The sequence below is a fragment of the Strongylocentrotus purpuratus genome, unplaced genomic scaffold (genome assembly GCF_000002235.5).
Source record: "Strongylocentrotus purpuratus isolate Spur 01 unplaced genomic scaffold, Spur_5.0 spur5_scaffold_3, whole genome shotgun sequence".
NCBI lineage: Eukaryota > Metazoa > Echinodermata > Echinoidea > Camarodonta > Strongylocentrotidae > Strongylocentrotus > Strongylocentrotus purpuratus.
The window spans coordinates 13,613,739-13,636,157 of NW_022145609.1; the positions used below are offsets into that span (position 1 = coordinate 13,613,739).

The 22,419-nt window shown below is 37.9% G+C and overlaps 1 protein-coding gene across 3 annotated transcripts in view; it reads right to left on the bottom strand.

Moving 5' to 3' along the window:
• Window positions 1-1,670: 1,670 nt before the first annotated feature.
• Window positions 1,671-22,419, bottom strand: part of LOC584142 (zinc finger SWIM domain-containing protein 5) — a 45,527-nt gene continuing 24,778 nt past the window's right edge. The window contains exons 6-13 of one of the 3 annotated variants that reach the window (XM_011664847.2): window positions 14,770-14,907; window positions 13,666-13,875; window positions 12,905-12,952; window positions 10,248-10,559; window positions 9,327-9,459; window positions 8,729-8,886; window positions 7,308-8,097; window positions 1,671-7,035 (exon numbers count right to left, since the gene is read on the bottom strand). In XM_011664847.2, the coding sequence (XP_011663149.1) occupies window positions 6,714-7,035; window positions 7,308-8,097; window positions 8,729-8,886; window positions 9,327-9,459; window positions 10,248-10,559; window positions 12,905-12,952; window positions 13,666-13,875; window positions 14,770-14,907 (2,111 nt within the window). In that variant the 3' untranslated portion in view covers window positions 1,671-6,713. Of the gene's footprint in view, window positions 7,036-7,307; window positions 8,098-8,728; window positions 8,887-9,326; window positions 9,463-10,247; window positions 10,560-12,904; window positions 12,953-13,665; window positions 13,876-14,769; window positions 14,908-22,419 lie in introns of all 3 variants that reach the window. The other 2 variants (XM_011664846.2, XM_784020.5) reach the window with 2 other exon arrangements.

Consider the following 22,419-nt stretch of genomic DNA (forward strand, 5'->3'; position numbering starts at 1 on the left):
GACTATTTTTTTAAACCAGGGGGGTGTTTCACAAAGACTAAGATTGACTTAAATTGGAATTGAACTATGGCAGGTGATTTATGCCCTTAAAAATTCTTGAACCAGATGCAAAATTAGATGGAAAAAGCCTTAGAAATTATGATCTTTAGATGTTTTTTCCTTGAATAATAAACTATTACAAAAATGTGAATTCTGTAGATTTGCGACGTCGCTTGAGAGACCAATGGTGAGATCAACCAGTGGTATGAATGGCCTTCCATAGTTCAAGTCCAACTTATGTTGATCTTAGACATTGTGAAACACCCCTAGATGTATTATATGTTTTGTTCCGTTCATGTTTCCATTATGTAAAAACTGTTGGCTGTTATATCAGTCTGTATCTCACATCTGTTTGTACATTGTATATTATGAGACTGCATGAGAAAGTTGTTTTTGTACCCAATAAAATTCTTCAAATAATACAGAGTGTCTTATGTTCCCATGTTTTCCCTACGATTGACCTAAATTCATAAATTCTAAAGTCCTAATAAAATATAACATGTGATCCACTATGGCAAATTCTATTGTGCTGTAGGAGCCTCCGAAAAAAAAGGTTCGACTTCAGGGACCAACACCACATTTTTTAATGGTCGGATAGTACCTGTACATCTACTTCAAATTGTTTTGAAGAAGGGATGAAGTCAATATGTGTGTGAAAATGGAACCAAATACTTTACTTTTAACTCTAATATCTTGAAATTGACTTTCAATGATTATAATCAACTTTGTCAAATTTCAATCAATTCCTTTGAATGAGGTATCATAATAAAGGTAATTTCTTACTTTTTCCAGTGATACCTAGATTTCAATTTTCATTTTTACTATGTCATTTTGCCATTTTGCCATTGCAGGTCACATACATCTTCATCATTACCACCATCATCATAATCACCATAATCATCACAATCTTTATCATAAACCATCATCTTCACAATCGTCTGCATCATCATATACATCTTATTCTCTTCTGTGCCACTGACTCTCATTTTATATTTGGATTCCTTTGCTCTTTTCCTTCGAGAGCGAAATGATTAAACAGAAATAAACGTAGTCTATCGGTAAAAGGTTTCATCATTACCTCCACATTATCTTCCACTCAACTTAGATCTTGATCATGGTAATTTTCTAATCAAATCTTCCACGATCTTTAGAGGTCTGAATGTTCAAAACAAAGCCCTGAAGACCTTGAAATATTGAAACAATTTAGAAGAAGGAAAGATTAAATTTGTATTCTCTCTAGCATTTGTTTACATAAGTAATTATGTTTTGTTCTTTGTTCTTTAACCTTGAATTTGAAGAGTAATTCTTTGTATATTCACTGAGCATTTTGCATAATTTGTTATTCTGAATCCAACTTGTGGCATTGGAGGGCGATACATTTTCAGGAAAACTGTCGGCTTTATTGAAAGGAATACATACATGAGGGCTTATTTTGAATAAAAGAGAGGGGGGGGGGGGGGGGGGGGTAAACAAGTAGAGTACTCCAGAAAAATTATTTTGGAAAACAGGTAAGGTATAATGCATGGAAGGGTCTTTCATCTTCAAATATGATAGAGGCAAGGTAGAAGGAGAGATAGAAAGATCAATTTTTATGTTAACAATTTGAAATAATAAGACAAAGACAAAGTATGTATTTTTTTCTGATCAATACAGTCCTTTCCTCATACTTGGTTCAAATAATTTATTATAAAACTGGAAAATTTGTCAACTGCATCAATCCACTTTTTTTCTATTTTTTATGACATTTTAATCATTTTCTTTTTTCATCATCAACATCATCATCATCATGAGTGAGTTTTTGACTAATAACATCTATCTTTTATCTACTATAATTCCATCTGGTACTATAAGATAAAACAGACAAATGACGCTACATCCTCCTAACTACACATACAGCTGATCGTTTTTTCTACACCAGACGCATAATAAATTATCACAAGAAAACCATTAAATTCACAAAGAATGTTTTTCTTTTCTCCATCCTTCCAAGAAATAATCTACAATTGGAAATTGAGGCATGCCCTGAGCTTTATAATTTTTCATGATCATATTTTTTCATCACAATACTACAAAAATGACAGAAACAACTTGCAACATTTAGGAGTGAGAAACAGTGCACGGAAATATAAAATAAAAAATGAATTCTACTTCAGAGACTTCAACCATTATCACAACTAAATCTTCTAATTAGTTTCAAATCTCTTCAATTTCATCATTCTCCAAATACCCTCCCAGGAATCTTTTCAAAAATCTGACTGAAAAGTCCTGACGGAGAAACGAAAATCTTGTAAATGTCACATCACAGGTACAAAATATACAGAAAGGGATTTTGTTATCTCCAGTAATATTTTACATAGAAATGAATGTAATCTTAGCAAGTACAGAGAAATGTGATTTAGAAGTTTAAAAAAGAAAGAAAATTGCATTTTTACACCAAAGTAATGTTTGTTTGTGCAGGTATAGAGCAGTAAACATGACAAGTGATCTCATGCACATCCATTTCTGGCATGAAGCAGAGCAGATCTTAGAATCATTCTGGTTATTTCACTATTTTTTTTGCAGTTGAAATGCCTATCTGCAGACACTAACATGGTGTGGTGTTTAAGAAAATTATGTCTTATAAGTATTTAATTGTTGAATGTTATCCATGCCATCGTTAAATAGCAAGTCATTTCACAACCCGTAACCTACATATAACACAGTCTAGTTTACGAGCATTCATGTTACTATGATCGAGGCTGAAATACACAAATTCCCAAATGGGATAGTACTTCTGCATAGCTAATCACCACTATTACAATATTTGACAATGGCTCATATTTGGGAACTGCAAACCAAACGGCGTTCATGTAAAAAAAAAAAAAAACAAACAAAAACAGGAACTCTTTGATGAAATGACCTGCTATCTAAATCATGAAATAAGGCTTATGTAGTACTCCATGAAGCTTTATAATGAAAGTAATGGGTAAAAAAATGGTTTGTTGCATTTCTCTGCAATTAACAATCTTTTATAACAAATCAGCTAGTAATCTAATAGAAGGACATCCCTGCATCTTGCTAAATACCCATTATTTCTTTCTTTCTGAACAGGTTCAACCCATTCGAACTCGATATATCTGTAAATACCTCGTCTAAACACAATAGAAATCACACAAATAATATGTATCTTGCGGCAAACAATTTGGTCATGTGGAAAAAAAGAAGAAAAAGAAGAAAACAAGAAACATATTTAGTAGACTCTACAAACTTAGAAATATTTGATACAATCATACAGTCGATATCAACTGTACATGACACTCGACAACTATCATAAAGAAAACCTTGGAACATCAATAAAATGTATTTGTTTGTCTTTGTACAGAAACATTCCTTGCACTTGATTCCCCTTCAAAAAAGTTTTGACATAAAATAGCACCTGTTCTTCATCTTCAATCCCTTAGAAAAACAAAATCTTTGTCAAAATATATTGGCACTTCCACTTCATATCCAATTGTGGTGGCAAAAGAAAAAAAAGAAAAAGAAAAAAAAAAACCTTTATCTAATCTAGCATTACAGATAAACATAATAAACAAACAACATACATTGTCACCATCATACAATAGTACATAGACACGGGTTAGTGACTCCTTTCTTCCTGCAGTTCATAAATCAGATCTGAGTTCTCTTTTTAATTAATCTCTCTTTCTTTCATTTTTGTTCAAGTAACAATGATTGTCAATGGTTCTATTATGTTACCTTTACTCAAAGTCAGTGACAAGCAAAGACATAACTGCCATACCATCTTGCAACACCTAAATATTATCAAGACAAAGCTTTAGTTTTTTATATGTTGATTAATTTTATTTTTCTTATTTAGAAAACGATAAAAACACTTTTAAAAAGTGGTAATTTCCTTCTAAAATTAGCAAATTAATGTGGAGTTTTGGCAGTTTAGAAGTTTTAGGTGAGAAGTATTTGCGAGAACTCAGTCTTAATTTAAACCCAGAGCAGCCCTTCTTCATTCACAGCACATTATCTTCTACAAGATAAAGAAAAAGGAAATAATTTTAAATATAGACCGATAAAGGTGCACTTTGATAGACTATCACACTTCTTTCTTTAAAAAAAAAAAGGAAGAAGCAGCTTTACAACATATACAATATGCACAATTTCAGGTAATGCCACGATTTCAGAAACTATATATAAAAAAAAGAAGAAACACTTTACATCTTTCACTTTGAAATGTGCGTAAACAAGAAGTATAACGTGTGAGGTGTGTATCCGTGACAACGAGAAACCACAAACAAGTGAGCTCATGCAAAGACTAGGTCTTCTTTTGTGATAACACTCACAATAAATAAATATATAATGATTCAAACGACTTTTTACAACTTCTTATGGTTTCCACACAAGCTTGAAATCATCGTAATAACGCAGCTATCATTGTTTTGTTTTTGTCTGCAGCATGAAGAAAAATGAACGCTCAAGAAATCAGACTTAAATTATATAGGGTATTTTATTTACCAAGATTTAAAACTTTTATGATGAGAAATGGTCTTACTTCTAGCCATTTCCTGAAATAATGGTGCAATTTTGAACTATTTAGCCATAGCATGTGAACTAGAGACAGAAATTAAACATGCATTTTCTTTGGGAAGCATTTTTTTTTGCAAAAGATTTCTGTACGATATCTATAAAATGCGCAGGTAAGTCAATGTAGGTACTGATACACGCAAAAATGGAAGGAAATCATCTTAAATTCTACCCTCGATTTCCCAAGACTATTTATTTTCAATCAATCCTCAACTATGAATTATGACACATCAAAATAATTTCCCTGCATCATGCCTATTTGATTTTTAATATTTAAATATATTGGCAATAACCATTAAGTAATGAATAATAAGAGTTCTAATGTACATGTTAAGATATGAGGTAAATGAGGTAGATTCTTCAAAAAGAAAATCGTCTTGTCTTAACTTAGTCAATCAAGAAAGGATAAATAGATCAAGAATATGGGGCATCCAGCTACATAAATCATTAACTCAATAACTTGCTAGTTTGCCACCTTATTCCAAATATTCAATACAATTCCATTTCTAAGATATTAGACAAAGTCTCTTAGAAATTGAAATATCTCCTTCTTATTCTTATGGCGATATGTTTATTATAACCACAGAATTAAGAAAGCATGTTGGGGCATTGCTGACTGGCAACAATTGAAGGATTATAATTAAATACATCCAGAATAATGAACCTATGACATTACTTTATTTGGAGTTGTTTTTATGGATAGCAATACAGCCAGCTCAGATACAAGGATAGTGATAATTCTTAACAAGGAGATTTGGCATTAGCCATGCCCCTTACAGTTCCTATGTTATACATGAGCACTTATAATATATCTGCTATTGAAAGTTTTGTTTGTTGTAATAAATTATTTAAATACATTTCATAACACTACACACTGAGTAGTGGAATTACTCACATGTTAAAAGAATCATGCATTTTGGGGGTCTTTTGGCAATTAACAACACTACAATTGGAGCAAGAGTTGTCTCTTTGACAATTTCCTACCTTTGGCAATGCTTCTAGAGATGAAGAAATGAATTATCGACATTATTGGCAATATTAAAATATGAATTTTCCTAAAAGGATGCATTTACACGTCTTTGAGATGGTACAGGGCTACAAAGACAATATTACAATGATTCTTATAACAGACGTGTATGGACTGATCATAAATATATTACATTCATGGCAATGAATAGAATGAAATCTGGTTAACTTCATAAACATATTAAGTTCATGCATTTATAAATCCATTTACAATTTTTAAGGGTGGAAATTTATGTAAAGATTATGAATTACATAAAGGGTATTTACTGTTTACTTCAATGAAACACATCAAACATACATGTGTAGGCTTGGACACACACACAAAGGTGAGGTCTTGTCTTTACTTCAACAAGTGGCTAGCTTTGGAAATAAATGTTCTATTTTCATCAAGCATTTTGGAGGAATAAGCGGTTTTGAAGACCAAAGAAATAATCCTGCATTACAAACAAGAAAGTAAATTTTCATTGCTTTCTAATTGCGCAATGGAGCATGAGATGTAAATTGCAGCACGAGAAAGAAATCCTTAACTCCAGTGAGCCCTTACAAGCTACATGTATGACCCTGAATGTTTATAAAATTCTTCTCTTCAAGTCTTTCAGATTATTTCTTGGGAACTTCAAGCCATAGCCTTAGAGACAGGAAACCTCACATGTAATATAACGTGCATTTTTTTACTTTCTTGACAACGACGAGGACAACAACTTAACTGGATGACTTATCCGAATACTGATGTTCAACACATGATTCAATTTGGATGAGTTACAAATTGTAATGTTTGTTTACTGTGGAACACTTTTAAGAGTTCATATCATGGCATACTAACGAGTTACATAACATGGAAACAGAGACAGGAATCAAATCAATAATACACAATACTACAACGGTGTGGCTAGAATCGGTAACATCCTTTTTCCATATCAAGGAATTAAAAAAAAGAAAAAAAGAATTTGCATATTGCCCCTGCAGTAATTGATTCACAACCACAGAATACCCACAACTGGCACATACACCTCTACGCCTCTGTCTATAGTCGTGCCCCGCTCTGGGGCTGAGAGAGTGCCCTCTAAGGCCCAGCGTCATCCGAACCTCTCCCGAACAAGATGCATTAGTTTCTTTTTGCCGCGGTACATGATCTTAAGGTCGTCTATTAGCTTGGTGAAGCGCATGTGGCCATCGGGCGCGAGGTAAAATGTCTCCCGAGCCTTCCCGAGGAACTCGATGAAGTCGCCGTAGTGGCGCGGGGAGATGTGTGTGAGGCGGGAATGGGCGGTGTTGATGTAAGCAGCGATGGCCGCGTCGAGGAGCTGACGCATGGGATCTTTGTCATATGGCAAGAGTTTGATGCAGCGACGTTTGACATCAGGTGGGCAACCAACACCAGGGGCTGTTAGAGTACATCTGAAACAAAAGCAGAAACATTTCATTGGTTTAGAGGTTGTATGAGCTCAATGGACATCACTAAACTCCAACACATATCAAGGTCTATAACACATGAACAGAAGAAGTTTAGAAAATTTTACCATGAAGATGGAACCTTTCTTTTCAATCAGCAACATATTGTCTGTTATCTGTTTCTACAAAGTTTGCTACAATGTCCAGAAAACTGTAATGTCGACATAACTGGCAGATAACTAAATCAATGTTTAGAGGAAGTAAGTTTCTTTACTTACCTATGAAGTACATCAGCAAGGACCGAGGCACACTGGACGCTCTTGACCACTAGAGGGATCATATTAGTCAGCTGCTCTTTGCCCAGTGAGTGGCTGAGTGCACAAGCCCAGTACACGTCGTTTATTGCTGGATGCGTGTCCTGGTTGTACCCCAACGAAAGATTCCTCATGGCGAGGACGGCCAGGTCGTAGGCCAGCGAGGCATAGCCCCGGTGCTCCATGTACCTTGCTATCGTAAAGAGTTGCTGAGAGTTCATGGCTCCTGCTGCCGCGTCCACGACTATTTGATAGGCGGCCTTGAATGCCACAGTGTCTTTCTCACATAGAGTTAAAGCACATAGTGCACAGGAAGGTGGATCCTTGGCAGCACATTGTAAAGCCACGCTTCGAGCACACCGGGCTAGCTCCTCCTGTTCTCTGAAGTTCAGGTTCAACCTGACGGCGGTGGTGGGCGACATGACCGTGGTCGCGACCATCGTCGTTGCTTCCGTCGGTGAGAAGAGCGTGTACCACGACTGCATGATGGTGATGAGTGCGCCCATGCCGATCTCCGTGGCGCAGCGGACCATCCAGTGCACCATGTCCCTCCGTCTCCAGTTCATGTTGGCGAGGGTCATGCGCATGATGTGCAGGCCAAGGTCAAAGGTCGCCTTGAGGAGGGTGTAGTGGGTGGGGCCATCGACGGGTGTGGCTACCTTGAAGGCATCCTGAGCAAGCTTGAAGAGTTGTGATGCACTGTGGATGTGGCGTTGGGCTGCCTCCAGAACATTCCGCAGTCGACGAGGATCATCTGAACAAAAGAAGGCAAATTGTTTTTAATCCATCCTGGCTTGAGAATTCTACGACACAGTTCAAATTTTAAGTGTGGCTAAAAATACAATGTTCTAGATTGTTTAATCACTGGATTTCAATTTAGAAAGTTTGCCTTCTAAATCTTTCTTCACACTGTACATTTATAGGATCTGCATTACTTCTGCTCATTTCTATCTATATCTACATTCCTTACAGGAAACATGGTTTAAAATTACCCACCCTCCTTCATAGAAATGAAACATATCCACTATTGATATTCAAGCCTCTGCTACTGTGGTTAATTTATAATTAAAGGTGGTTTCAACCTTTTCCCTCAGCAATAAACCTCAAAGGCTTGTTCAGACATGGTGCAGTAAAGCGCCGCAAAGACACCACCACTGTTTTAAAAAGTATTAAATGAATCTCAACTGCGCTCAACAAAGGACTTGTGAGTATTCATTGAGCTCTGTGTTATAAGATTTAAAAATGTGAAGTGTATTACATTTTATGTCATCATAAATAAGAACTACAGTGATTGTATCACGTCATATTACTAGTATCTTGCTTACGTCATATTGCTAGTATCTAGTATCTGAACAAGCCTTAATTAACCCGGTACAATATCGTACCCTTTGCAGCAGTGATCATACAGCTAGCCAGCTCGCACTGTTGGGACTCTATGTGTCCGAGCACAAACCAGCGAGGATATCGACCCATCAGAACTGCGTTCATACTGCTGGCTGTCAGTCCTCCACTGCCCGATGTGCCTTCCTCTAAGATGGGCAATCTGTTGTCAAATTGAGAAGTTAAAGTCACATGTGAACACTCTCTATCAGCTATGACTATACTACGATTACTATGTAGTTGAATTTCTAAAACTGATTGATAGACAGAAGGAAAACTTCATCTATGATGGTTAAAAAGCTTCATGGGGGGATTATGAACAATTATGAAAAACTGTTTGACAAACAGTTTGCTGAAGATTTTCATTATCAATGGTTAATTTGAGAGCATCATATTATCTTTCAGTACAGAAAGGCTAATATTATGCATTTATAGCTTTTCATTAGCACTTTAGTGATCCAAATGAACTACATACCAAATCAAATGATCCATGTGTTTTCAAACTTTTCTGAAGGCTCCTAAACCACTTTGGCTACATTTTTCAACCCCTTGCATTTATTTGCATTGAATTCTGTCATTTTCAAGAGGACATTTTGTTCTTACCTCATGGCACGTAGTCCAACCTTGTAGGCCAGGTCCTCATTGTACGGGAGCAGGGTCTGGAAGAGGTATCTACCAAAGGTGTGCATGGGAAAACTCTCTGGTCTCACTGTGCTACCTAGACCACTGGCAGTACCTGCTGGGGAAAGCCAGAAATAGAGTGTATTCCTAAGAAACAAAATCTCTACATGAATCTGGACCAGATTGTAATCTATACGGATCTAGTTGTTTCTCTTGATTTACTCCCCTCTACCACTGGTATCTTTACCCTTGTAACTGTCCATTCATGTTGATTTACCCCCAACCACTGGTATTTTTACCCATGTAACTGTCCATTTATCTTGATTCACCCCCTACCTCTGATATCTTTACCCTGTAAATGTCCATTTATCTTGATTTACCCCCCTACCACTGGTATCTTTACCCATGTAACCTTCCATTCATCTTGATTTACCCCTACCACCGGTATCATTACCCCTGTAACTGTCCTTTCATCTTGATTTACCCCTGTAACTGTCTATTTACCTTGATATACTCCCTTTACCATCAGTATCTTTACCCCTGTAACTGTCCATTTATCTTGATCCCCCCACTATTATCTTTACCCATGTAACTGTCCATTTATCTTGATTTACCCCCTAACCACTGATACTATCTTTACCCAGGCCTGGAACTGTCCATTATCTTGATTAACCTCCCTACCCCTGATATCTTTCCCCTGTAACTGTGTATTTATCTTGATTTACCCCCCTATCACTGGTACCTTTACCTCTGTAACTGTCCATTTATCTTGATTCACCCCCTCTACCATCAATATCTTTACCCCTGTAACTGTCCATTTATCTTGATTCACCCCCCCCCCCCCCCCCCCCCCCCCCCCCCCCCTCTCTTCCTATGGTATCTATAACCCTCAAATCTCCTTACCTTCCATCAGGGTATTAGCCTGCTGCTGCAAGACCTGGACCAGATTATGGTCCATCAGGATCTCACTATGCCTTGTGATGAGTTCCTCCTCCGCCCTGCAAGCCTTGTCCTGAGCATACAGCCCCATCGGCATCACCCTCTGCTGGCCCAGCCCGATGACGGCGACCTCGTAGGCCAGGGTGAGGTACGACTCCAGAGGGTCGTTGGACCCCGTCACCCTGACGTGACGGTATTTGTTGTTAGCGTGGCTCGCTGAGGAGGAGGAGGATTGGTTGGATGATGACCCGCTGGTGGAAGGGCAGTTGGACATGCCTGAAGCAGATGAAGATAAAAAGGAGGAACACGATATATTATAAACTCCTCTATATGTACATCAAATATTTAATGTCATGTTAGAGATAACTGCCGCTATTACAACTTCCTGTCCTTACAGTATTGACAAATAAAATATTTCTAAATGAAGCCTAGAATTACATGTATTGCAATGTACTTGTACTTTCATAATGACAACAGCTTCTCTTGAAATCATAGCTTACATATATCTTATTCTAAGAGGTCTACATTCTACAATTTGCATGGTTATAAGGGATTTCCCTGATGCAGTTACATGTATCTGAACAACTTCTACAAAGTCACATTGTTTGAAACAACATTGTCATCATGCGACCCTAGCTTTGTAACCCCACTACGTACTACAGTGAACATGTAAATTAACATTTCTTTAACATACGGTACAAAACCTCTTATCCCTGAAAAATGCTTTATGTGCTGCCAGAGAACTCTCTCCCTCTGTCTCTCTCTCTCTCTCTCTCTCTCTCTCTCTCTCTCTCTCTCTTTCTCTCTTATCTCCAATGCCTTGTGCACAATGAACTCTTCACCAATCTAGGCCAAAGCAATGTGCACGATGGATTTATGGAAGCGTAGGTGTAAGTCCCCTTCCCTATTCCCTACCCCTATCATCATAAAAAGTACATAAATGATAAAGGGCTGAACTTTTATGAGTACCTATGACTTAAGCAAGACCACAAACCTACATGTACACATGCTGTACTTCTTGAACATGCATAATCTTTAACAGATGGAAACCAGAGCAATTGATTATTCTTCTTGTAGTTCAATATCATATGTAACAGACACCACGTGGTGTCTTTCTTTACTCTGTCTGAGTGGGCATGGCTTTAAAAAATGCAAGTAACATCCATCAACCTCATTTCATCATCTCAACATTTTGCTCTACATCTAAGGTGGACATTTACTGTGGTTAAATGCTCTGTAAAATTATACTTTGTATCATAACCACCGTCTTTTTCTATTAAAGCAAAGTGCACATACGCATTAGTGACTGAGATTGAATGAGAGGAGGGTTCTCCGTCACTAATCCTATGGATTCTTCTTTAACGAGTGGATTTTGTCATGTGATACATGGCTTGATGAAAATCTTGTCAAATCCTACGTGGGCTTACAGCCTCACACCATTTCTAGAGTACGTTCTAACGTCAAAGCTGACAATGTGTACGTATAGCCTCCTACAAAAGCCTCATGAAGCCATAACTCTATCCCTTTTAACAATGCTGTAATTTCACTGATAGGTGTGGTGTTTTAACCTCTTGGCTGTAAAGCCCGAGATAACTCTAGACAAAAGCCATGAAAATGCAGGTCAACCCCTTTCCTACGACAGCTTGGTGATTCCTTAATTCCTGTGCTTTTGATATATATATATATTTTTCTGTCTTTAATATTAATGGCATCAGTTTTCCCTCTACATGAAGGGATTTTTGTATCACTATACATGTAGCTGTTGGAACTATAAAAGAATAGAAAATATGCTCTATATTGCCATGTGAGCTTTTGAAACTAAAAAGCAAATGGCCATATGTTGCCATGTGAAAACCAAACACCATTTAAAGCCTGACTGAATGCGATTTCACACAGATCTTTCCCTAAAAGAGAACCGATAGATCGTCAAGATCGTCACACCGCATTTCCGCCAAGAAATCGATTTAGAAATTATGTCATCCTCACTACTAAACAACCCAACAGTGGAAGTCAACACTCCAAAGAGCGATTGAGCGTTGCTGACGTTTTTCCCCTGCAACCCCTTCAGGACTGTTCTATCGAGTATGAGGGACCATTTTATGAGCAATCTGTGCCCAAGTCTATTTCCTTTGAACGTTCTCCTTTGGAGTAACAAGCCCCTATCTGGCATGTGGCCTTCCTTACTACGCTTCCTACGTGGAAATTGAGAAAAGATCTCTGGAACTACAAACTAAATCACACTCTGACACGTCTTTCTCTTGCAGGAGAACCGTTGCTATCGTATGCCTCTATGGCTCAATGTCCATGGCATTGTTCTCTAGGTGGTGGCTACTTTTCAAAACTTTGATTAAACTCTACATTTTACAAATAATTGATAGTTTGAATGCAAAAAGTTGGAGCTTCACTATATAAAATGTTGGGGAGAATGATACCATATTACCGAATTGGTTAATGATTATTTATTTGTCAGTCTCATAGCACAACGTCCAATTATAAGTATCTTAAGCATGCAAACACCACATGCTCCATCTTAACTTATATGAATTGATATACACTTGTGTGGGAATGAAACTTAAATAGCCAAATTTTAAATGGTCCAGATTAACATCAGTTTAACTCACAATCCTGAAGTTTGAATCTGACGGAAGTTCTTGCTGCAAATATGGCCACTATGAACAAAACACAAAAATGCATGGTCTTTAGTATCCAGAGGTGACCTGAAATTTGCGCCAGCAATTATTGCTCTGGCCTCTTTTTTTTTTTTAAAGTATATATTTAAAGCAGGACTGCACTACTTGTAGCTACTTGCAACCTCTATAGATAGCCACCAATGCCTAAGCGGTGGCTGTTGATCCCCCATGGTCCCCTTTTTCTTATGTTAATTGACAGCTGATTTGATGAGATAACCAACTGTCAGTGACCACACAGGGATGTCTTATCCCTCATGGCCAAACTTATGCAGATAGGCTTTATGGTTACACTTGTAATATGGTTTAGGTTTAGGTTTAGCAATAGGGCTGGTGCAAGGTTTAGTTTTGGGGTTAGGGTTGAAGATAGGACTTTGGTTAGTGACAAATTACAGCAGAGAGGGCAAGCATTAAAAATTGTTAATAGGCCTGTCTTCATCAGCTCGAGATTGACAAATATCCCGCTATTTGTCCGTTGCGTCCTAACCAGCCCGAAGACTCGCACTAAGCGCGAACGCTGAGCAAAATATCTCGAGCTAATTTCTCGAGCTCGGGTTTCAAGTTTCGAGGCCAAGTCTCGAGCTGATGAAGACGCGATTTGTAACTTCAGGATTATTTCCCAAATCAGAAATAGCGGGCTATTTGGCAATCTCGAGCTGATCAGGACGGGCCTAATGAGACGGGAGAACACTTACCCCCACCGTCGCCACCATCCAAGCCCTCGGGGTTAGCACTGGATGCCTCTAGGAGGGTGTCTAGCAAGCATCCGATGGGGTCCAGGGGATGGCCGATCCACGCCTCGCTCGCGTCCCTCGCAATGTTGCTACTGCCGCCGCCGCTACCGTAGAATACCTCGCTGGCCGTCATGCTGCTCTGGGAACATTTCCGTTTTGATTTACGGGCACCTGGAAGGAGGGAGGAAGGTGGAGTGAAGGTGGTCAATTAAAGCCCCACTGCACTATTTATAGCTACTTGCGCCCTCTATGTAGCAAACAATGCCTAATCGGTGCCTGTTGGTCCCCCATGAACCCCTTTTTCTTATGTTAATTGAGAGCTGATTTGATGAGATAACCACCTGTCGGTGACCTTGCATGGAGGTCTAATCCCCATGGCCAAACTATGGCAGACAGGTTTTAATAACTTGTTGGACTTACCATTAGCCCTGTTTGCTTGTTTATTTCAATTTTTTGTGAGGACATTTCTAGATTTATATTCTTCCTGTATGCCTCATAGCACCAAAGGAAAATACATGTAATAACACAGTAAAGATGAAGTTAGAATCTACAAAAACAACACAATCAACAAATGTCATATTATCACATTATTATAACTAGGCCTAATTGTAACTGAGCTCATACCAGGCATTCAGAGAACATGGAAAATATTTCAAGTGGTTTTTCTTCTCTTTATTTTCTAATTTGTTTTTGAATTATTTGCCCTGGTATAATAGCTATGTATGAATGAATCCAATTATGTATCTTTGATTATGAGCTTTTTTTGTGTGCAAACTTGTTGTACTAAACCAATATTAGCATGTGGACTGCATTGTAATTATATAATATGTATATATATTATGATTTCCTGGTATAATGTAATAGCTGCGATTCAAAAGAGCATGTGAACTGCATTATAAAAGACAAAAAATTATAATTCATGAATACCAAAATTATCAATTTTTAATTGTATCCATCAAAAATAATATGATGGTCATTATCATGGTCAAATCAGGTGTCCATCTTGGTGGGTCTTAGGGGCGATGGTTCATATGGGCGATGGGTCTTCAGTGATGCGGTACTTACTGTGTTTAGCTTGTTTGAGGTGGTCTTGCTGTACTTTTTTGAGGTATCTAACGATGGAGACGGCTAGACGTAATGCTTCTTTGGGGTAACCATGGGAACGCAGAGCATCTACTCTCGCACAAGCTGTTGGTAGATGTTCTGAAAGAAACAAAGTTATAAAAATAGAGAAGATGAATTTCTAAGAAAATGACAACAACAAACTAATTTGAAATGACATTTGTCACGATAAAGACAAATTGAGAAAAAAAGTGGTAAACTCAAGAACTCATATAGGCATGTAAGTATATGTACATGTAGTTCCAAAATAAATATTTTTTTCAGAAAATCACAGAACAGAAATATATTGTTTAAACATACATACAACAGAAATTATTGGTATAAGGACTGACTGAAGAATGGGAGAGGGGGGGGGGGAGATGGCATGACGATTTAAAAGAACATAAAAGTAAAGTAGTGCACATAATAGTTATATAGAAGTGTAGAAAGAGAACAGAAAAGCATAGAGACCGAATCAATTATTTTTTTTTGAGTAATGAGAATATAAGAATATTTTTTTCAAAGATATATATGTGTGTTCCATCGAAAGCTTAGCAGTGAATATATTTTGAAATGGATGAATACTTTTGTTATGAAAATTCAGCTATCCGTACTTGACCCAAATTTGAACAAATATCTTTCTCAACTCTCACTACCATGCTAAGTGAGGCACTGTGCCTTTGACCTATAAAAAAGCACTGTGATTATTCAGTACGATATCAATGTACAGTGTACCATACTCGAAAACTACTTGTAACTGGGCTGCAGCACATATCCAGTCGTTTTCTTAAGAAAGGAATTCATCGGTAAAAAGGGGGGAAAAGATCAGTTTTCCTCACTCCTCATTCTTCACATAAATCCCAAATTCCCAACATGTATCCAGTGACACAGGTGGAAAAACATTCAGAGTAGCACTCCACGATCAACTCCTCGCCATCGCGCCGCGCCGCACTCAAAAGACCAAACTAAGAGAAGTGTGAGAGAGAGAGAGAGAGAGAAACCTTGGAAAGCGAGTAAATAAGAGAACTTGGTCTAGCTATCAATCAAACGCAGTCATTGTGAACGGTGACAAAGGCAGCACACGCCACACAGATTGCTAACGGTGTCACTAAGGCCACAGAGGTCAAAAAGTAACGCACCGACAGAAAAGAACGGAGGTTGTATATTGACGACTGCAGAGCTGAGCTCGGTTCAGTCGGCAGTGAGTGGTAGGGCTTGGAGGCCAGTGAATAGTTAGACCACTTCAGCACAAAGGAGAATGCTTTGGAATGTTCCAAATATGTTTGTTTCTCCAGCTCTCAGCACATTTGAAATGTTAATTACTGATCTTGCTTATGTCATTTTCTCTTCTTTTCTTGACAAGAAATTATTTTCTGTTAATACTTGATACATTCATTTTTATAGCTTATTTTATCACCTAAACTTTGAATACACTCTCATTCTCTCTCTTTCTATACACTATCACTCTCTCTCTCTTTCTATACATATATCTATCTATCTTTCTCTCTCTCTATTAGCCCCTATCTTTCTCTCCTTTTTCTTTTCAAGTACCTTTCAGTTCAACCTACTGCTGACAAACATTTCTTTCTATCAGTATCAAGTTCTTGGTAAATCTTCTTATATTTTTGAGAGAGAAAAAAACGTAAAACTTTCATACAAACAAATCTAAACGGGCAAGTGTTAAATTGGCACATCAAAACATGATTCAAACATTTGCAGGTACCTCTTTGTCTGTTTCCTTTCTTTCACAGAAAAAAAAACAACAAAATCTCCCCAAACTCTCAAGCACAAAACAAACAGTATAGACGCTGTTTGCTAGCACCAAGAATTCATTAACCTTTTCAACCCAGCACACGCTGTAAATCCATTCCATTCCGTTCCTCCATCACAATCAAGACAAATCAGAGAAAAGTGGATTTCCTGCTTCAACTGCCCCTCAAACTCAAACTTCCAACAAAGTTAAAGAGAAAGTTGGGTTCTGGGGAGAGGTTAAAAATGATTTGTGAGCATTGTTGTTATGTGCGAAAAGTGCGGAAAGACATCAGAGAAAAAATGATCCCTGAAAAGCATGGCTCTTCATATGCCTTTATACTCTTAAAATTACAAGTACCAGCTTAATAATGAGGCCCATTTTGTATGCCACATGTCTGTGTAGTCCCATATACATCTTTCTGTGTACAGTGCTTGTTAATACTTTACCAAGACTGGGTCAAATTTCTGATCATTTTGATGATTCCAGAACCTTGCAGTACACACCAATACTATATGTTACATGATTAACTTTTTTCTGATAGATTCCACACAGTTTCTTTCACAATGCAATCGCATGACCAGAACTCAACTTTATCTTTAAACTTCCAACAAACTTAACCCCCAGAAACAATTCTCTCGTTCATCCACCGCGTCTTTCATTCTCCACCTCACTATAATTTCTGAAGACCGTTAAAAACGTTTGACCCAAGGATTTCTCCGAATGTGATAGTTTTTCCACAAATATCGCGAGCAATGTGGTCATCCAGTTTGTCATCGCTTCATACGTATTTATTCTGATTTTTAAATCTATACTAAATTACTTTTCCACTACTCAGACTCTTTTCTCTGTGAATTGGAATTAATGTGTGAACTGGGGAGCAGAGGAGATTACTGATTGACCTTTATAAAGACCCGCTTCACATTTATCACTTAATCAAATATCCCATTCTCGCTTATTCTAGCATCAGCTATGGAGGGCTCTCCATGTTTCTAACATTATTACACAGTCTGGATCCAGGCTCAAGATTCATGCACATCTATAAAACCAGTCATGGAACTAAATCAATATACACTTGGTGACATATTTTGCCAAATAGAAAGATTGCATTTTTGGATGAGAAAACATATAAATAAATATAAGATAAACCAAGTCCTTTTTTTTTCTTCTTTCTTTAGCAAATTTTGTATTCTTCTTCGTCTGAAAAGATGCGGAAAATGCAAATAGAATTTGGCATAAATATTCTTATTTGAATGCTACTTGTCTAAAAACTAAAACAACAACGTCATATACAGAAAATGATTTCAAAGAGGTCAATCGACGTGACATTCATCAGTGGGCGCTCATGATAAGCCCCATCAAGTTATACAATTTTTGTAAGATAAGACGCTTAGATTAGTGCGGGACGCTGATTCTTTATTCATTCATTCTTTATGTTTGAAGTGATGCTTAAACATGAATTTAAAATTAAAGATAACAAACAGTCCTTTTCAGGACTACACTCCTCCAAGAAAGATTACCGAGTCAGAGTCCTTTTCAGGACCCCTAAAACCTCTCTCTCTCTCTCTCACACATGGTGCAACCGCAAACCTACTGTATAACATGCATTTTGTTATACGCCGCTTCACTATACCATGTTCAGACTAAGCAAAAATTCAGTACTTAGCGATTAGCTATACGATTTTCAATCGTTGTTATAATTTACCCTTGTACAGCTAAAAAGTCAGCTATACATTGAATTCTGTCAGTCTGAATGCAGGTTAGGAAGCACCAATAAAATAAGTATACACCAGTGAGCTACTCTCTTCAGAGCTCTTCAGAGAAAGCAGAGGAAAGGGGTTTGGGTAGGCCGACCGACCAACTTTGATCTATTTACTCCAAGAAAGTCCAAGTCCCTACTGAGCTATGCGAGATGTAAACATGCTCACAAACAGGATGCAAATTAGCTTCTTAAAAAAAATCAAGAACTTGATCGAGGTAGGCTAGCAGTTTCATTCGCCTTTCAAAGAACATACAAGAAATACAAGAAATAAATAATGTATTTACTCCTCCATGGTCAGCATGCTTTCATTTCCATCATAACACAATGTGGAACACTTGAACGGAGAGAGGGCAGAAACGGAAGGACTATCAAAATAAAGGAATAGAAAGAAAGAGAAAGAGAGGTGGATGGGACAGAGAAAGTGATAGATGTAAAGAAATGGAGAGAAAGATAGAAACAAAGTTTACAACTACAGACAGAGAGGGTCAGAGACCAAGAGACAGATAGGTAGAGAAACAGAAAGTCATAGCAATAGAGAGGCCTGAAAGATAGAGACAGAGAGAGAGAGAGAGAGACAGCATTCAACAAAATCACATTTGAAAAGTGAAATTAGATATGAATAAAGAAGGAAAGAGCAAAGAGAAAAACTATATTACATTTGGTCAAATGAGGGTACAGGAAAGGATGTCTGCATTAAAACGGACCAAAAACTAAAATGCTAATACACAAATATTCAAATGCATATTTTTAATCACTGGCGCTACAGGCCAACTTTTTTACATATTAGTCGCAACAATGGGTGTTTTGCTTTACAACGTGGGGACAATAGCAATCCATGTAGCTTTAGGAATAGTATGAATGTGAATTATAATGGTCTTAATTCATTATTACTTTTATGAAGGGATGAGACATATTATTCTTATCCCATCATTTATCTCCAGACTCGATATACCTTACGATCCTCTCATTGCGACAAAGCACAGCATGATGAAGAATGGAGCTCGTATAGCAAAGAGCCTGGTAGCAAGATTACAGCCTAGGCATGCATGCATGCAGCCTGCAGTAATCGACTCATGGTCACTGTATGATAATATCCCAACCTTTTCAATTCTAGCATGTAAGCATGTGTATGGATTTTTGTGTTCAACAGATAGAAATTTTTAAACGGGTAATAACTACATAAGAATGAAAAGAAACTGGTGTAATTTTTAACATTATTAATTTGCTAGCATATTCTGGTAGTTAATATATGTTGTATACTTTTAATCTATTGTTGTGATTAAAACTTTATTCCTGTTCAAAATGATTTAAGTTGGAATTATTTGTTGTGAGAACGTTAAAGGTAGTATTGTTTTCTGCTTTCCTTTTAAGCCTTCTTTTTATCATTTATGGTTCTCATTTGTTCAATATCATTCCCAGAAGTCTGCGAGAAAAAATAAATCATAAATTGATTTATAAAAATCATTAGGTCAAATCTGCAGAGTAAGCCATTCAATCAAATCTGTCAAACTTGTGTCTTTTGATCTAGAAAGAACAAAAGAAAAGAGAGCTGCAAAATACAGGGAAAATGTATCCAAAAAAGACTAGAATTGTTCTACCACAGTGTTTCTTTCTCTGATAATATTAATTATTTCATTATGGTGAATAAATAATGGCATCTAAAGACTACTTTGAATTCTAATATAGAGTGTGATCCATAGTAGAACACTTTTGAAAGCGTGGCAATGAGCCGTAATTACTTTGAAAAAGACGGGCATAAAGCCCATCACCATTGGGTTTTACGCTACAGTTGTTTTCCAATCATTCGCTGCCTGCCCAACAATGTCCAGCACACAAAAAGAAAAATTAGCGTTGCTTCTTTCATCTCACATCAACGCTTTATCTCTCTCCCTCCCCGTCTCTCTCTCTCTCTGTCTCTCTCTTTGCCTCTCTGTCTCTTTCTCTCTCTCTCCATCTCCCTTTACCCCGCTGTGTTTTCCCCTCCTCTCTCTCTCTCTCTTTCTTTCTGTTAATGTCTACCCTCACAGTATTTTCCCACTTCTCTTCCTGTTTCTTGCTTTTCCAAACAGCCTTCTTAACCCCCCCCCCCCCCCCTATCCCTCCCTCTCACTCTCTTTCCCTCTTTCTCTCTCCCTCCCCCTCCCTCTTTATTTTCATACATTCAGTTACGATTGAATTACATCTTCTGCATCTATTTCAAGATCTGATAATGAATATTCATGCTTGCACAATATGATACTCTCATCTTTATTGCATATCATTCTAAATATCTAATTTAAATCCCTCTACACTCTATCTCTGTCTCCATTCTTTTCCCCCTTTATCTCTCTGTGGCTGACTCTCCATCATTTTATCCCTTTCTCTTCCTCCTAATCTCTGTCCATCTCTCGATACGCAATGCTAATGAATTAGCTTTCAAGTTGAATGAATATCATGTGGACCATTATCTCAGCTTTTCTATTGGCTGCAGCGACCCCAGGGCTAGTCTCACATCCAGTCTCCCTTGTGTTTACTCAGCGCAGTACTGTTATTGTTAGATATTAAATTCATCGCGCTTTCAAGAGCATTAAGTTGAAAATAATATTACAGTTCCAATATCATGAGGTCAACTACCACAATGTGCTTTTTTTCAGTGTACATTTTATAGAAGGAATACATTCAAATGAAATTCAATGAACAAGAGCAAAAACATGTTTTTAAAAAATATTCATGCACCTTCAAAAAATATGTGTACAACAATATTTTGTATAAAATATATATAAAGCAGTGATTTAAGTTGTCTGTCTCTGAAAACTGTGGAGTTTGACTAAATAGCTGGATTTCTGTTCATGTTGTAAAGAGGTTTGTGAATGAGAACTAGGCAGGCCCCAGTGGTTGTGTGGTAGAGTGCTTGGATGCATCGCTCACGGCAACAACATCACTCTATCACCAGGGAGCGCATCATCAGCAGACAAGCTCTCAGCCGGCCTGGCCTGGCTGGCCGACAGGACACCCTTAATGCACTTATTGACTGGCAGGGAGACGGCGGATGAGACGGGGAGATAGATAGAGATGGAGGGATGGAGGGATGGAGGGATGGAGGGATGGAGGGATGGAGGGATGGAGGGATGAAGGGATGGAGGGATGGTTGGATAAAACAGATGGATTGATGGAGGAATGGAAAGATGGATGAATAGATGGAGAGGTGAATACATGATAAATGGATGGAAGGATGGAAATGACACAGACTGAAGGAGTCTTGAAGGGATGGAGGGATGGTTGAATCATAAAACAGATGGATGAATGGAAGGATGGATGGATAAATAGAGAGATGAATATATGATAAATGGATGGATGGATGGAGATGACATAGACTAAAGGAGTAAATCTTGAAATAGAGCAAAATAATGGATCAGAGGGAATAATAAGCTGGTTTGGAAACAACTAAACGGAAGGGCTAGAAGGTATTAGTGTAATTAGGTAGATCACGGTAATATAGTTATGACTGAGGATGCAGGTTGAGAATAAATAACAAAATGAGGTACAGAATAAACATAAAGAGAAGGGGAGAGAGAGGAAGGAAGGGACGGACAGATAGAGAGAAAGAGAGAGAGAGAGAGAGAGAGAGAGAGAGGGAGGTAAATATAATATTAATCCAGGAGTTGACTCAAAAAGTAGAATATATGTTTACACACTTGCAGATGATGGAGGGGGGGGGGGAGAAAAGGGGCATGACGCTTGATTCCTCATCAGCAAAGAACAAAACTGAAGAGCTCGATTCTTATACCACACTCCCAGGAAAGGGCAACACATAATGGTGAACGTGTTTCATGCAGTCGCACTCAGGTACCAAACTTAGGTGTAGTAGCCCCTATTGAGTATTCCATTCCACACCTTGGAAAAGTGCATCCACCCTACTCATTAAATGTAATACCCTCCTAGGGCTAGAATTATGCAGTGGGACCGGGGTAATAGCCCGACCCCCTCTATTATTGGATACCGGTCCTCGCTTAATGGGAGGTACACAGTGGGTGTGAGGAGAATGGCAGACGGAGGAATGCAGACATGAAAAGAGAGAAACTTAAAATACAAGATGGTGAGAAAAATATACTAAAACAGACGA